The 13,061-nt window shown below is 43.2% G+C and overlaps 1 protein-coding gene across 1 annotated transcript in view; it reads right to left on the reverse strand.

The window, feature by feature from the left end:
* The window catches only part of PTK2 (protein tyrosine kinase 2), a 714,868-nt gene that overhangs the window by 191,656 nt on the left and 510,151 nt on the right, over window positions 1-13,061 (reverse strand). Inside the window, 1 exon segment of the mRNA XM_030219604.1 lies at window positions 6,416-6,527. Coding sequence (XP_030075464.1) covers window positions 6,416-6,527 — 112 coding nt within the window.

Genomic DNA, 13,061 nt, shown 5'->3' on the forward strand with positions numbered 1-13,061 from the left:
AAATGCCAGAAACCTAAGAAATAAGATGAGAGAATATATTGCACTAAATGAAAAATTAGATATAATAGGCATCTCTGAGACCTGGTGGAAGGAGGATAACCAGTGTTACATTGTCATACCAATGTACAAATTATATCATAGTGACAGGTGGATTGAAATGCTGGAGGAGTTGCACTGTATATTAAGGAGGGGATTGAATCAAATAGATTGAAAATTCTGCAGGACACAAAATACATCTCGGAATCCATATGGATTGAAATTCCATGTGTAAAGGGAAAAAGGATAGTGATAGGCGTGTACTACCGTCCGCCTGGCCAGGATGAACAGACGGATGTTGAAATGTTATCAGAAATTAGGGAGGCTAACAAACTGGGGAACACAATAATAAATACTTAAATTTCAGAAAAATATTGAAGTCCGTCTTGTTCAAGAAGGCTTACTCTACAGGTTCAACATAATTCTGATCATCTCCTAGTTTAATCAAGACTCTTGGACACTAATTATCTTTATTATCTCCATTATCTTTTACACATTGTTGTTTAAATGATGTTTACTATCTTACTTTTACACTGTTTAATTGTACTATCTGTACTGTAGCCTTCTTACAGATTCATGTAAGCCACATTGAGCCTGCATCTAGCGGGAAAATGTGGGGTATAAATGTATTAAATAAATAAATAAATAAATAATGGATGATTTCAATTACCCCAATATTGACTAGGTAAAAGTAATATCAGGGCATGCTAGGGAGATAAGATTTCTTTACAAAATCAAGGACTACTTTATGGAACAGCTAGTACAGGAGCTCCATAAAGGAGGAAAAATTCTAAAACTTGTCATTACTTGAGCGAATGATCTGGTGTGGGAGGTAATAGTGCTGGAGCCTCTTGACAACAGTGATCATAATATGATCAGATTTGATATCAGCTCTGTAGTAAGCTTACACAGGAAATTCCATACACTAGCACTTAACTTTCAAAAAGGAGATTATGACAACATGAGAAGAATGGTGAAAAAAACCTTAGAGGAGACGCTGTGAAGGTCAAAAATTTACATCAGGTGTGGCTACAGTTCAAAAATACCATCCTGGAAACCCAGGCCAGTTATAATCAATGCATAAAAAGGGAGGAAGGAAAGCCAAACTACAGACAGCATGGTTAAAAAGTAAGGTGAAGTAAGTTATTAGAGCTAAAAGAAAATCCTTTAGAAAATGGAAGAAGGATCCAACTGAAAATAAGAAGAAACAGCATAAGGAATTGCAAGTTAAATGCAAAGCGATGATAAAGAAGGCACAGGGACTTTGAAATAAAGATTGCGTAGGAGGCAAAAGTATATAGTAAAAACTTTTTTAGGTACATTAGAAGCAAGAAGCCGACAAAAGAATCAGTTGGACCACTAGATAACAGAGGGGTAAAAGGAGCACTCAGGGGAGACAAGGCCATAGTGGAGAGATTAAATTAATTCTTTGCTTCGGTCTTCTCTGAGGATGATTTGAGCGAGATACAGGTGCCAGAAAGCGAATGCTACATACTGTGAGAAGGGAGAGGCTGTCCTACCCTGGTTAGGCCCCTAGAGGGCGCTGTTCCCCTAAAATGTCCAGGGAGAAGGAGGGCTGGGTGAGTCGCTGAAGGGAGCCAGTAAGGGGAGGTATAGCTGGAGGTCGCTAGGACCGGGGAGAGTCCTGGAGGTGGAAACAGGTGCAGCAGGTTGTGGGCTGGGTCCTGTTTGGCCATTAAACACTTAATACCCCACCTGAGTGGTGAGGGGGAGGGAGAGCTAGCAGCGGAAGAAGAGAGCTGGTAGCTGAAGCAGGAGGTCCCCATACTGGCTGAGCCCTTTGGACTGGTGGTGAACTGTGTGCAAAGCAAGGAAGCTGGCTGGGGTAAGAAGGCCCTAGAGTGCCAGGTATAAGAACTGTGTGTTACAAGGACGGACTGGGTGTCTGGGTTACAAGGAAGGACTGGGGTGTTCATGTTACAAGGAGAAGGACTGAGTGTCCAGGTGCTTAAGCTGGAAGATTGAACCGACTAGGAAGAAATGTTTAAGCTGGAAGGACTGTTTAAGCTTGTAAAAGTGTTTTAAGCTGGAAGAAGTGTGCCCCAGGAAGGGGGAATAAAAGATTTGTAAGAGAGTATCCTGTTGGTGAGACCTGACTGTGTTTGCCTTTGAGAAGCAGGTCACCCTGAGCAGAAAGGGGTAGTAGAATAATTTGCATAAAATCTGCATACTGAGAACCAGCTCACCCTGAGTGAAATAGGGACGTGGGATCCTGAGGTGGGAGCTTCATCTTCACAATAGCCTCATCTTGACAATACCTGTAGAAGGTATTCTCCGAGGACAGCAGGCTGATTGTTCTCACTGATGGGTGACATCCACGGCAGCCCCTCCAATCGGAAACTTCACTAGCAAAGGCCTTTGCTAGTCCTTGCGCACGCGCGGCCGTCTTCCCGCCCGAACCGGCTCGTGTTCGTCAGTCTTCTTTTGTTCGTGCTCGGTACGGTCGTGTTCGCGCCCCTTAAGTTGACCCTCGCGCGTCTTTTGACTTTTCGCTTTTGAAAAAAAAAAAAGGGATTTCGGAGAAGGGCCTTTCGGTCTTTTTCCCTTTCCTGTATTTCTAGTTTTTGGCCCCGTTAAGTTTTCTTTCGTTTTCGGGGTAGGCCCTTTTGAGGCCTCGGGTCGATTTTTTCTCCCCCTCTGTTTGGTGCCTTACCGGCAATTACGAGTTTGAATTTCGCCGGCGTGATTTTTCCGCCCATGTCATCGAAGTGCTCCCAGCGGCTTCAAGAAGTGCACCCAGTGCGCCCGGGTATCTCGCTACACTGACAGGCACGCGTCGTGTCTTCAGTGTCTGGGGGCTGGGCACCGAGCCCGCAGCCTGTAGTCTTTGCGCCCTTTACAGAAAAGGAGTCAGGTAGCGAGATTAGCCCAGTGGAAACATTTGTTCTCGGGCTCTTCGTCGGCACCGGAGTATCGAGTGCGTCGATGTCGACAGCGTCAAGACCTCCGCCCTCGTCCAAGCGACTGTATCATTGCATCGATGCATCGACCCTCTGCATCATCGGGGCCAAGACATCGGAAGGCTGCGTTGGCGTACTGGGACCTTCCACTAGTGCTGATGCTGTCGGACGGTGCTGCTTCGACGGAGTGCAGGTGAGGGCTGTCCATTCCCCTGCTGGTGGCGGTGAGCCTTCGGGTGTGTTCTCCCCCTACCCTGAGGGCTCCTGCGGTACAGCCCCCCCGAGACCGACCTTCTTCAGCGACGGCTGGATTCTACGTCCTCCTCGTCGGTACCAGGGAACTCCGTTGACATGCTTCGTTGAAAAGTCAAAGAAGCGCGCACCGGTCTCCTTCCCCGCTTCGGTACCGAGAGCTCTGGGGTCGCCGAGGGAGTCGGCACCCAGTAGGCATCGGCACCGGGAGGACTGCTCACCCTCTGTTCAGGAGGTGTCGATGCGCTCCACCTTGGACAGCCCGGAACAGCCTCCACGCCACAGGAAGTGCATCAGAGAGAGCCGGAGGACGCGGCAAAGGGGAGGAGCGGGAGTGAGGCTGCCTGTGAGATGAATGGCAGGCAGCGCTGATGGCAACGGGTACGGGTGAAGGCAGGCAAATTGCGAGGGGATGTTGGGTGGGCCCTGGCGGGGGGGTTGGGGTTACGTGCGGGGGGGTGGGGGGCAAGGAGACCTGCCAGTTGGGGAGAGCAGGAAGGACGGTGGGAGAGCTCCCTGGCTGCTGCGGAAGCCCTGCATTTGTGAGGGCAGCAGCCAGGGGAACGTCAAGATTGGGCTGGGGAGGCTTAGCCTCCCCAAGCCTCTTATACGGGGCACCTATGGGAAAATCCACTGCTTATTTCTAGGATAAGCAGCATAAAATGTATTGTACTGTTTTGGGATGTTGCCAGGTACTTGTAACCTGGCTTTGCCACTGTTGGAAACAGGATGCTGGGCTTGATGGACCTTTGTTCTGTCCCAGTATGGCAATGCTTATGTTCTTATCTTACCAGGTACTTGTGACCTGGATTGGCCACTGTTGAAAACAGGGCTTGATGGACTTTCGGTCTCTCTCAGTATGGCAACCCTTATGTAATGCAGGTTTATTCATAACCTGGCCAGATATCTTGGACCCTCACATCAATGCTTTATGAGGTCTACAGGGTGCATGTGTTTCTCTCTCTCTCTCTCTACATATATAGATACAAACACACATACATACTCATATAAATGATTTCTGTTTTTATGTTTAACTTAAAACTCCTCCAGTCAAAAAAAATGAACTTCCAGAAAAGCAGTACCCTCTCAACCTGCCTCCCAACTCCCTTGCCTGCCTTAGAACTGTCACTTTTTTGCACTATTTCTGTGATGACTACTCTCCAGTTGTACAAGCTTATTTCAGCTGATAAATTAAGAACCTAATCTCCTGCCAATGCAAGTTCTAGGTATGTCTATTATTCCGCATGAACACATAGGAAATTATCCATTGGTTGAAGTAGTAGCCTACAAAATAGGAGACCTGAGATCAAATGTATTTCTGTCACTGCTGTATACTGTAGCTTTGATTATTACTATCTTCTATTGACCCAGGTGCCTACGGATATAGTAAACTCATCAGTTCAGAACTTCAATGCACCATTATTCTATTTTCTGTATAGCACACTACATAAAAAAAGAGGCAAAATGAAACAAGGTATACTGAGTCCAACATTCAAAAGGCCACAAAACATGTAACTAAATATATATGATGCTTTGCTGAATATACATGTGTAACTTCAAATGCTGCTCCTGGAATATCCCTAAACCCTCCTTTCCTAAAATGCCTAACATTTGGCTAAACAATGACTTATAATGGTCAAAAATTAACCATTCCCTGATCTGGCAAATTTTAATAAAAGGATGTATGCCATTAGCACTTGCTACAGAGTTTTTTTAATATCAGCACCATCTCAGAAAGATATATTAAAAAAAATATAAACCAAAAGTGATTATAATCCATCATGGGCACTTTTTAGCAATATCTTAGTACTTGTGAATTAAAAGAACCTAAATAATTTAATTTCTATAAAGTAAACCTAAAGAACGCCTAATAACAGAAAAGACAGTACAAATACACACACAAAGCAAAAAGTTCACAGAGTCTCTAAAAAGTGGGATTTTCTTGCATGACTGGAAAAAAATTGCTTTGGTCAATCCATTTGGAATTCCACATCTCATCTAATTTTTTAGTCCCTTCAATTTTTCTTTTAAGTCCTTTCCATTAACTTTACTGTTGCTCATTTGCAGACATAACATATCTCTAATAAGAATGTAATAACATAAGAATAGCCATACTGAGTCAAACTAATAGCCCATCTAGCCCAATACCAGGTCACAAGTAAATAGCAGAAACTCAAATAGTAGCAACATTCTATGCTACCAATCCCAAGGAAAGCAGTGGCTTCCCCATTGAGCCTGCAAATAGGTGGGAAAATGTGGGATAGAAGTGCAGCAAATACATTTCTGTCTCAATAACAGACTATGGACTTTTCCCTCCAGGAACTCGTCCAAACCTTCTTATTAAACCAGATATGCTAACTGCTGTTACCACATTCTCCAGCAACGAGTTCCAGAGATTAATTATTCGTTGAGTGAAAAAATAAGAACATAAGAATAGCTATACTGGGTCAGACAAATGGTCCATCTAGCACAGTATCCTGCTTCCAATAGTGGCCAATCCTGGTCACAAATACCTGGCAGAAACCCAAATAATAGCAACATTCCTCCTATTTGTTTTAAAAGTACTTCGATGTAACTCCATTGAGTGTCCCATAGTCTTTGTACTTGTTGAAAGAGTAAAACATCGATTCACTTGTTCTATACCACTCTGGATTTTATAGACCTCAATCACATTTCGTTTGGTTGTCTTTTTTCAAGCTGAAGAGCCTTAACCTCTTTAGCTTTTCTTCATATGAGAAGAGTTCCATTTCTTTTATCATTTTGGTTGCTCTTTGAACCTTTTCTAATTGCACTATATCTTTTTTGAGATACAGCAACCAGAACTGAATGCAATACTCAAGGTAAATGAACGCAACACTGCCATGTATTACTATAGCTTACCTTCCTTTCATTGGTCTGTCCACTATTCTCGTCTCTCCTCTCTGCTTTTCTTCTATCATTCTATAACTCTGGCTCTGTTCTTAAATGTTCTAAATAACATTCATTTTCTCTCAGCAGCTTTATGTAATGTTTAATAGATTTATTTGTGATAAAGTTACAAAAAGAGCTGCAGTTCCTGAATAACTGTATTTCTTATAGATTGCAGATATTTCCATATTCCATTTTATGATATACTTTTATAATTTATTTACAGTATTGCTCATATTGTCATAAATTAATAAATTATTCAGCACTGATTGTTAGTTTTCTGACTGGCAATAGCATACCTTGGGGGGAGCTTCATCAGATCCTCCAGAATCCCAGGATACTGTGACCTGTCGTCTTGATTCCATTCTCATTCGTTCTTCCTGCTGTTGCCTCTCTTCTTCCAGTATTGTACTAAGGCAACAATTAAAAAAAACCAAACTAAACAAGGTTGCTAATCTGATGGAGTAAAAAAAAAAAAAATCCAAGATCTTCAAAGCACTTCATCTCAACTATGTTAACTAAGAATGTTACATAATGTACTTCTATAATCAATTAGATAAGAAAAAGGGGAATTCTGATGATAATAAATAAAGGAAGAATGTTTAAATATTGAATATCTTGAAGATATATAATTTTGTTGAGGTACTTTTAAAAAGGTGAGTTTCAAACAATAAAAAATAAAACAAAAAACAAGATAGCCACCTTTCCCACAACAAGTAGGACTAACATATTACTTTTTCAATTGCTTTCATAGTAAAGCAATGCTATAAAATTGCAGTAAGCTGTCATGCATCACAGTAAGAATAAATTCCAGTTTACTACATATTCATATAATATATAGTATGTATATACTAGCACACTAAAAATCAGATCAGTGTATAATTAGATTTAAGTTAGATCTTTGCCAATCCAAAATCATATCTAAAAAGCAAATGCACAGATTCTTCTATAGAAATACAGGACAAGTAACAAGTTATAGGACAAGGACATACTTTTTTAAAATTTTAATTCAACTCAATGCATTTGTGACTAGCTTTAGAGAATCATAAATCTACTACAGGAACTTATATTCTGCAATTACTACCTAAGTTCTACATAGCTAGATATTACTAGGGTGTCACATGCAAATAAAGCAATTATACAACAATATACAATAACAAATTTAAATATTCAAAATTGTCTTAACAAAAATGCTCAATGTTCTACAAAACAGCATGTAATCATTTTGAATCCATAATTCTGATGATAATCCATTCCAGATCACAGCAGCTTGGTACATAAAGGACTGCACTAACATTTTCTTAGATTCTACTCCTTCGTATTAAATTTGTCCAACATAAAGTTAAACCCTTGATCTTTATTTCTGACTACTGAAGTAGACTAAAATGGCAACTATATGAACATTTCACACAGTTTAATACAGATACCAGGGAGACTATACTACAAAGCTAACTTTTCAATCTAAACCCTAAATTGCTTTCCTACTTACCACAGTTCAGAATATTAACATGATTATATGCAGCTGAATACAATACTGCTGCCTCTGCTGCAGCCTCCTCCCTGTTCTGCTATGTGGATTGTTAATCTTGGACATTTGCCATATTTAAATACTTAGAAGACAGCTTTTAAAGCATGGTAGTTTCTCAAATCATTCAGCTTGACATATTTCATAGATTCTTTATGACATCTAGTTGGTCAGGTTACTTTCATATTGACATGTCCAACAGTAAAATAACCAATCCTTTGCAGAAGCATTTCACCAGAGCTGTGGGAATCCTAATAAAGAAGTTAGTTCAAGTTTTAGAACCTTCCCTTTCAGAACACTGAATAACCACCCCAAATTACTCATGCAGCAAATGAGATCTGCTAGACTCCTTTTTATTCTGGGAACTTTCCTACTGGTTTGGATAATGCATTCCAACTTAATAGGACTGTAATCTTTTGCAATCATTTATCCCAGCCCAAGCTTATAAATGGCTTATATTTTGAACAAGCAATAAAAGATTAAAAAAAATCAAGGTATAAAAATAAATCCAGTTACTTAGATATGTGACAACTCCTTTCTGAGAAAAAATTCCAGCAGATATAAATTGCATAATGAAGGAACTATGTAGGACATCAAAATAACATTTCACACAAAGCTGATTCTTATGCTTAAAAACTCTTGAAACTTTAAATGTATTTAATTCCTCTATCCCTTCTAATAATTACAGCATTAAACTATAAGAGATGAAGACTTAGGGCTTAAAACACTGAAAGGGCAATTCTATAACACTAGTAAAAAAGGCCCGTTTCTGACACAAATGAAAAGGGCGCTAGCAAGGTTTTCCTCGGCTCCCCTGCAGCCACCCATGTCCAGTGACCCTCCTTCTCTCCCTGCGCCCACTGCAGCCACCCATGTACAGCGAACCTCCTCTCTCCCCTGCTCCCCCCTGCAGCCACCCATGTCTAGTGACCCTCCTCTCTCCCCTGCCCCCCCTCCAGCCACCCATGCCCAGCGACCCTCCTCTGGACATGGATCAGCTGTGAGGCATGTTTCCCCCCCCCCCCCCCCCTGAAGTTGACATCATAATGGCTACGGTGATGTCAGCCTGATCTACAGAGCCTAGCAGACCAACTCGGAATGAGCCACAGTCCCAGGCAAGTCAGAACGTTGGAGGTGAGAATTATTATATAGGATAAGTGCTCACCTTTAGGCATTTATTACTTATAACAATGTTTAGAATACATGTATGCCCATAAATGTTAGGTGCCATGTGGGGGAAGGGTGGGGGGGGGGGGGGGGGAGAAATAACAAATTAAAGTTTGTATCTGTTCCTTTGCAGATTTATAGTTGCTTAATAAGAGAGAATGCTTAGAATGAGAGATGTATAGCACTGTATACTATTGAGGAAATATTCAAATGTCTGCTTTGAATTGTGGAAGTAATGTTTATTCTGTTGTTTATTAATAAAAATATTGAAATAAAAAAAACATGTTAGGTGCCATGCTAAGTGCTATTTTATAAATATGGAGTTAAGGAAGATGTTATCAAGCTGTCTTAGGGCACAAACTCATGCTATTTCCCCCTTAATGCTTGATAAAGAGTTCTAATGCTGGGTCCACTGCACTAATGTAGTATTAAATAAGTCAACTCATGTTACATAATAATGAGATGCAAAAACCATGCAAATATATATAAAGCGGCTTATTACTATGAAATACCCAGCTACAAGTTGCAGTTATTTTACTGCCTGGGAGCATCAGGGGCTGCCAAGCCACATCTGATGCTTCTGGCCTGCCTCTTTTTTTTGGATTTGAAAACGTTTATTAAACACTATAAATGCTGCACACAGGCTGATTGCAAACAATCTTACGCACAATAGAAATGACATCACTTTCTCAATCCCTGGGCTATTACTTAAAGGGGCCAGCGAATTAAAAGAAAAAATTAATAGGCTCCCACTAACCACCCCAACAAAAAAGCCCCTGTTATGGCCCTTCCCAATTAAGCCTCCAATAGAGCACAACCATCTCCCCCAACCGAAGGCCCCCCCGCCCCGCAAGATGTGACCCCTCACCAGCAAGCTCTGCCACCAAATCTAGGAGGGCTTCCCAAAGCCCTCTTCTAGATGTGGAAAAATTATGTCTTACCTGATAATTTCCTTTCCTTTAGCCGCAGCAGATGAATCCATGAACTGGTGGGTTGTGTCCATCTACCAGCAGGTGGAGAAAGAGATAACTAACTTAAGTGAGTGGTACTGAATGATCAGCCACTCTATAGGCTAGTATATATCTCATCACATAGTAGAACCCGGCATGAAACCGGAAAACCTTCTTCACCAACGAAAAGAAAACCAGAACAGACTGAACAGAACAAATGGTTTTTAACAAATAGAATCTCAAAGTTCATGTTTGATTCTGAAATTTGTGTTCATGTCTGTCTGTGCATATCTATTATCTAGACAGATAGGAAAAACAAACACACAGTAAAGAAAGAAATGTGATGGTACGCCAGGGAGGGATCATGGATTCATCTGCTGTTGCTAAAGAAAAGAAAATTATCAGGTAAGACATAATTTTTCCTTCCTCAGCACAGGCAGTAGATGAATCCATGAACTGGTGGGATGTAACAAAGCAGTCTCTAGCTAAGGAGGGAAACCGTCGCCTTCCAAGCCAAGACCGCTCCAAAAGAAGCATTGGATCTGGCAGCCACATCAACTATATAATGTCTCAAAAAGGTGTGCAAGGAGTACCAAGTAGCCGCCTGACAATTCTCATCCAAGGACAGAACTGAGGACACTACCCATAAAGCCAATTGCGCCCTAGTAGAATGGGCTCGCAATGGCTCTGGTGCTACCTGACCAAACAACACAAATATGCAGAGGAATAGCTTCCTTAATCCATCTAGCAACAGTAGGTTTAGAAACCACCTCACCACAGCGGGAACCCAAAAGAAGCACAAACAAATGATCCATCCGTCGAAAGTCATTAGACACCTGAAAGAAAGGATCACGACACAAGAGAGCTTGAATTTCTGAGATCCTATGAGCTGAAGCAATAGCCACCAAAAATACCGCCTGCAGGGTGAGGTACTGTCACTGTCTCAGGCTCTAAACAAACAGTCACGGACTCTGGAACAACGTGAGCCCTTGGCCTACTGTCGTTGAGCAGCAGCAGGAGGCAAACCCCCCCCAACCAGGACTGGACTAACAAGCAAGAATGGAGCTGAAGCTGTAGGCAGGCAATGCTGGAACAGACAGGATTGGAGCTGTAGACAGGCAATGCTGGAACAGACAGGACTGGAGCTGTAGACAGGCAATGCTGTAACAGAGAGGTCTGAAGCTGCAGACAGGCAATGTTGGAACAGACAGGACTGGAGCTGTAGACAGGCAATGCTGTAACAGAGAGGTCTGAAGCTGCAGACAGGCAATGCTGGAACAGACAAGACTGGAACAACAGGACTGGAGCTGAAGGTAGAGGTGACTAGAGCAAGCAAGGCAGACTAGGCAGAACACAAAGCTGACCCACACAGACAAACAACAGAACTAAGGCTGAAGGCTGACCCTAGCACACAAACAAACAGAGAAGAACAGAAGCAGAAGTGCACACATGCACCCTAAACAGGAAATCAAGACAGAAGTGCCCACGATCACACAGACAATGAACAAGGCAGAAGTGCTTCACTGCACACGGACTAACCTGGAGACCTTTGGCATTGCAAAGGCCCTGAATGAAAGTCCACCACTTCCTTATAAAGGCCCTCACTAATGATGTCACAACTACAGGACAGAGGCAGGAAACACACTGAACACCACAGTGAGGCTTGAAACACACAGGAAGTGAAACACTACAGGAAAGAAACAACAATGCAAGGTGAAAGAACAGACAGGAGCCAGCTCAGAAGCTGACCATCGGGAAATAAGGTGAGTCAAAGAGGGGCCACTACCACAGTCGTGACAGGTACTTATCCGAAGACCTACGTAAATACTCAAAAGGCGGACCTTGCAACACCCTGATAACTAAATTAAGGTTCCAGGACGGACAGGGTAGATGTAAAGGAAGGCACAGATGAAGCACCCCGCACAAGAACCGCACTACATTTGGATGAGCAGCCAGGGAAGTACCAGACACTCTGCTCCGAATACATGCTAAGGCTGCTACCTGGACTCGAACCGAGTTATAGGCTAACTCGAACCGAGTTATAGCCTAACCCTTTCTGTAATCCATCCTGCAAAAAAGCCAAGAGTTGAGCCGATGCCTGAAAAGGAGACCAAGCGTGAGACTCACATCATGCAACAAAGTGCGCCAAACGCAGGTATATGCTGTTGAGGTAGACCACTTGCGAGCCAGTTATCACTACCTCTGAATAACCCTTTTTCTCAAATGTGCCCATTCAAAAGCCAAAATGGCAGGGATCCTCTATCTGAACCGGCCCCTGATGAAGAAGGCTGGGCAGACCCGGAAGTAGAAAAGGCGGATCCACAAGAAGCCGAACCAAGTCAACATACCAAGGGCGCTGGGGCCAATCTGGAGCCATCAAGATGACCCAACCTGGGTTCCATCTGATCCAGAGCAGAACCCATCCGATCAAGGGCCATGGGGGAAAAATATACAGAAGAGTGTCTTCCGGCCATGGCTCAAGAAGGGCGTCCAGTCCTGCAGACCCGGGTTCTTTTCTTCTGCTAAAGAAGACGGGCACCTTGGCATTCACCTGGCTCACCATAATGTCCAGCCATGGAGTGCCCCATTTCTAACAAAGCAATTGGAAAGCCTCCACAGACAGCTCCCACTCCGTTGGATCCAGGGTGTGACAGCTGAGAAAATCTGCCTGCACACTGCTGTCCCACAACGTGTGCTGCTGACAGGCATAGGAGGTGAGCTTCCGCCCATTGGAAGAGATGATTCGCCTCGGCCGCCAGGGCTGGGCTCTGAGTGCGGCCTTGATGATATAAGCTACTGCTGTCGTGTTGTCCTAAAACACATGGACCTCCTTGCCTGACAACAAGGTCTGAATCACCTGCAGGGCATTCATGAATGCCTGAAGTTATAGGCGATTGATCAGCCAAGCTGCTTCCATCGTTGACCAAGTTCCCTGCACAAAACGGCAAAGACAATGAGCTCCCCAACTGGAAAGACTGGCATTTGCGACTATGACTACCCACTGCGGAGCCGCCAGAGACATGCCCTTCCATAAGAGGGGGACTATAAACCACCAGGTCATACTGTGACACGTCCAGCGAAGTCAAGGCAGCCAGCATCGATAATCCCGAAACACCAGAGACCATTGTGGAGAAGCAAGGATTGAAGAGGCAGCATGTGAGCCCTGACCCATGGAGCTACATCCAGGGTTGCTGCCATGAACCCCAAGACATGAACATAGTCCCAGGCCCAGGGACTCAACAACTTCAGAAGATTGGAAATCTGAGAATGGAGCTTGACCATACGCTCCTTCAGCAGGAAGAC

The sequence above is a fragment of the Microcaecilia unicolor genome, chromosome 1, assembly GCF_901765095.1.
Source record: "Microcaecilia unicolor chromosome 1, aMicUni1.1, whole genome shotgun sequence".
In the NCBI taxonomy this organism is placed as follows: Eukaryota; Metazoa; Chordata; class Amphibia; order Gymnophiona; family Siphonopidae; genus Microcaecilia; species Microcaecilia unicolor.